Raw genomic sequence first — 3,903 nt, 5'->3', positions numbered from 1 at the left:
TTGTGTTTGCTTTATGATTCTATGGGTTTTTTTTTCTTTTGTAGATTATATGCCTTTTGTATTTGCTTATAATATTTATTTAGGAGAGATTTCTTGTATAAGCCTTTAGGGTGTTTTTTTGTTTGTTTTTTAAATCCCACCTGCTGCACAACTTGCTTACTATGTTGTTGTGTTTCTGCTGCTTGGTTGTATTGTGCAAATAAACATAGCCTAGGCTAATCAATAATCTAAAAACCAGATAAAGTTGTTTTTCTTTTTATAAGCTAATGTGTTGAACCCTCCTCGTGCTCCAGTGAGTCAGCTGTTGAACTCGGTTCCATTTCTCCGTCATTTAGTGAAGAAACGAAAGTGAAAGCAGCCAGAAGCCTGAGGAAGACGCTCCGCCGCCTGTTTGTGTCAGTCTGTCGGAGTGTTTGTACCGGACGGCACGATGGAAGGAACCGAGCGCCCGCCGCCGGTGATCGTGGAGGGGGACTGGAACCCGGCTCAGACCAAAACTATGAAGAACAAACTGCAACTTTACTTCCAGAGCAAGAAGAAGTCCAGCGGGGGAGACTGCCGGGTGGAGGCGGAGGACGGAGCTCCGAGAGCCGCCGTTTACTTCAGATCAGAGGAGGGTGAGTCTCTGTTTCCTCCACTGCTCGAGTTTGTGTCGGGAAATCAGAGTTTAATAGGCTATATTAAAGTTTCAAACAAAGTTAGGCTACTTTAAACACTTTTCTGCGACGAGTCATCCTGATGGATGAGTCACAAATAACAACTATAGGCCTGTGACTATAACTGCGACACATGACGCTGTCCACTGTAAATACACAGTTCAGTAGCCTAAATAACATTTAATTAGTAACTGAAAGCTTAAAGATTTATGTCTTTACTGAGGACATTTATCGACATTTTAAAACTGCCCAGCTCAGATTGGCTGTTAAAGTTGGTTAATATAAACACTCTGAGATTGTCAACTAACTTCCCAGTATGCACTTCACCTCTCCAGCAACCATTCCTTATTGCCCAGCAGGAGGTTCTCAGGTGGATAAGATGTATTGACACATGAAAATGATGAACATTGTGATGCAACACAAAACCAGACTGTAGCTTTTAAAAAACAAGTAGGCCTAGTGAACAAAAAATTACATATGAATGTTTTAGTTCAAACAGCTGTGTATTTCCACTTCCAGCAGTCATAGAGCAACATGATGATTTATTAGGAGTCTTTGTGTTTGTGTCCACCTGATAAATGTCAGACCAGTATTCTCTCACCAGGTTAGCTGTTTCCCCCTGTTTCCAGTCTTTATGCTAAGCTAAGTTAACCAGCTGCTGGCTGTAGCTTCATATTTTTTTAACAAGAGAGTGGTGTCAATGTGACCATTTTAAGTTTGATGATTTACTGAAATAGTGATAGAAAACCGATAATAACTGCTACATTTCTAAACACAGTGCCACAATGTTTCTATTGGCTGCTGGGTCAAAGTTGAACAAAGGTGAACTCTTGAATTCAGCCGTCATTCAGGCTTCAACAGAAGTGAATGGAAAACTATAGTGAATATTCGTAGGATTTATGGTGTGATGTGAGTGTACTTTAACTCTTAGCAAGAAGTAGAGAATAAATAACTATTCCTTAAATTTAACTAATGCTTTAAATTACTTTCTGATGTCTTTGTAAAACTGTTATCTGCTGGGAAATGAATTATTATTCATAATGAAGTGTTTGATGTGATTCCAGTGAGAGAGCGAGTTCTCGCCCGGCAAAACCACGAAATCTCCCTGGAGAATCAAACTGTCAAGTTACGTCTGATTTCTGCATCAGTAAGTAGAGACGCTGTTAAAGATTGACTTTTTAAGCATTTTAACCATCATGTTCAGGCTGTCCTCATGAACCGTTCATACATAGGCTACTGTATACCTGCAGAAAGTAATGCACTGTAATTCGTATGTATTCCACGTATATATTACTGTATGCCTCACATTGACATATGCTGTAAGGCAGCAAACTCTACTGTCCGTAGTAATAATGATAGGCAAAGTGGCATAAGAGCGCCAAAATCCGCATAGGGAGGAGGTTGGTGGATGGGTCCCGAAACACAGGACCTTCACCCAAGGGTGGTGTTCTTATCCCTGAAGTAGGCTACTTATTTTAACCCAACCCACTAACTTTTTTTAATCTTAACCAGTCGTTTTGGCACCTAAGCGTAACTGTCACAGCGTTAAATAGAACATAAGATATTCTATTTCGTAAGATATCATACAAACTACGTTTCCCACAAACCTTACATTCTTCGTTCCTCTCCTGCTGACACTGATAATAGATAATAGATAATATACGAGATGTTTGATGTTTTTTATTTATTCAACTTTTTCATCAGTACAGTTTTTTCAAGTGTGACCCTGCAGATAAATTAGTAAGAGAAATAAATCTTAACTCCAGGTCCACTTACTAGCTGTTTCTGCACCTTTCGACCGCGTCTCACAGTCTTTATCAGTGAATGGACTTCTCTAGGTGACCTGTTGGAGTATGGAGCTAAAAGAGTCTCAATAAAGATAAATGCACACACTACATTCATATATGCACACACAGGATTCATACACGCACACACATGATTCATAAATACACACACAGGATACACAAATGCGCACAAAATTCACAAATACACACACAAAATTTAAAAAGCACAGAAGATTCACAAATGCATACAAAATTCAGAAATGCACACAAAATTCAGAAATGCACACAAAATTCAGAAATGCAAACAACATTTACAAATGCACACAAGATTCAGAAATGCACAGGACAAAATTCAGAAATGTATTTCTGATGCACACACAAATATATCTTGATTTACAAACTGCTTGCGGTCTGTGAACTTCACTGCATTTGTGTGTGAATTTTGAGACTTCCCTGACTTGGCTCGACACACAAATGCCTTTTTTTAAACAGGGAATGTTCTGCAACCAATCAGATATCTCCCTTGTTTTAGCCAATCACAAGAACGCACCCCATGTGGGGGATTCAGAGTGATAGAGAAAGACTAGTCTGTCAAGGTGTACTTGATTGGTCGAACTTATAAGTCACGCCCACTGCCAACTCGGAACTTGCAGACGGAGCAACAACTTGAGATTTGAGAAATCAACTATGTAGAGGTCAAATATGGGTCGTTTTACGAAAATTGATGGCTAATTGCAAATTTTGTCAGACTGTGTGTCGGGAGTTCAGCGGCCGGTGCTGCCTGTGTTGCTGCCTCGCGGCCCGGCCTGCCTTCTTTCACAGACCCCGGCCTGCTGGGAGGTAGATGGAGCTCCGTCATGGCTGGCAGCCCACGGTACTCCATACCCGTGCAAAGTCACCATTTTTTGGGTTAATGGAGTACCAAACGCCGCTGCCCTGACAGAGCTCCAGGGCCTGCAGCTCCCCTCTTTCTGCTAAATGGCCGGTGTGTGTGAGTGAGAGCGCGGTCAGCAAGCTTGTTACGCCCGCAATCTCTTACCACAGGTTCCAACAAACGATCATGGAAATAAACGCCTCTTGTCCACGATTCTCATTGATAGAGCCTGCGGCTGGATGGAGCTCTATCAATGAGAGCTAGCTAGCCTCCTCTTAGACCTCTGAAACGAAACCCCTAATGTTCACAAAAAAAGCATTACATTGAAATCGGACACCATAGTTAACTTTATAAGACATTGGGGTAGATGTTCTATAAGTGGCATAACGACATTCAAATTGTAAATGTACGAAAATTATGCTGAAAGTGTAGCAGCGATCTTTCCCATAGGATTAAATGGGACACATAGCTAGCCTAGCTAGCAGCTCTTCCTAAGGAGACCCCTAATCAGGGTTCAAAATTTACTTTTTCGTCCACCAGCCGAATGGCTATTCAATGTTCAAATTTCACCAGCCACTCAATGGAGTAC

At 41.2% G+C, this 3,903-nt stretch overlaps 1 protein-coding gene across 4 annotated transcripts in view; it reads left to right on the top strand.

Annotated features, from left to right (window-relative positions):
• The first annotated feature begins 330 nt into the window (after nt 1-330).
• The window catches only part of LOC116056590 (protein mono-ADP-ribosyltransferase PARP14-like), a 28,637-nt gene continuing 25,064 nt past the window's right edge, over nt 331-3,903 (top strand). For 3 of the 4 annotated variants that reach the window (XM_031308774.2, XM_031308771.2, XM_031308772.2), the window contains exons 1-2: nt 332-617; nt 1,721-1,803. In XM_031308774.2, coding sequence (XP_031164634.1) covers nt 431-617; nt 1,721-1,803 — 270 coding nt within the window. In that variant the 5' untranslated portion in view covers nt 332-430. Of the gene's footprint in view, nt 618-1,720; nt 1,804-3,903 lie in introns of all 4 variants that reach the window. The other variant, XM_031308773.2, reaches the window with a different exon arrangement.

The sequence above is a fragment of the Sander lucioperca genome, chromosome 2 (genome assembly GCF_008315115.2).
Source record: "Sander lucioperca isolate FBNREF2018 chromosome 2, SLUC_FBN_1.2, whole genome shotgun sequence".
Taxonomy (NCBI): Eukaryota; Metazoa; Chordata; class Actinopteri; order Perciformes; family Percidae; genus Sander; species Sander lucioperca.
The sequence above is the reverse complement of the archived record's forward strand: the minus strand, read 5'-3'. Positions and strand labels throughout refer to the sequence as shown.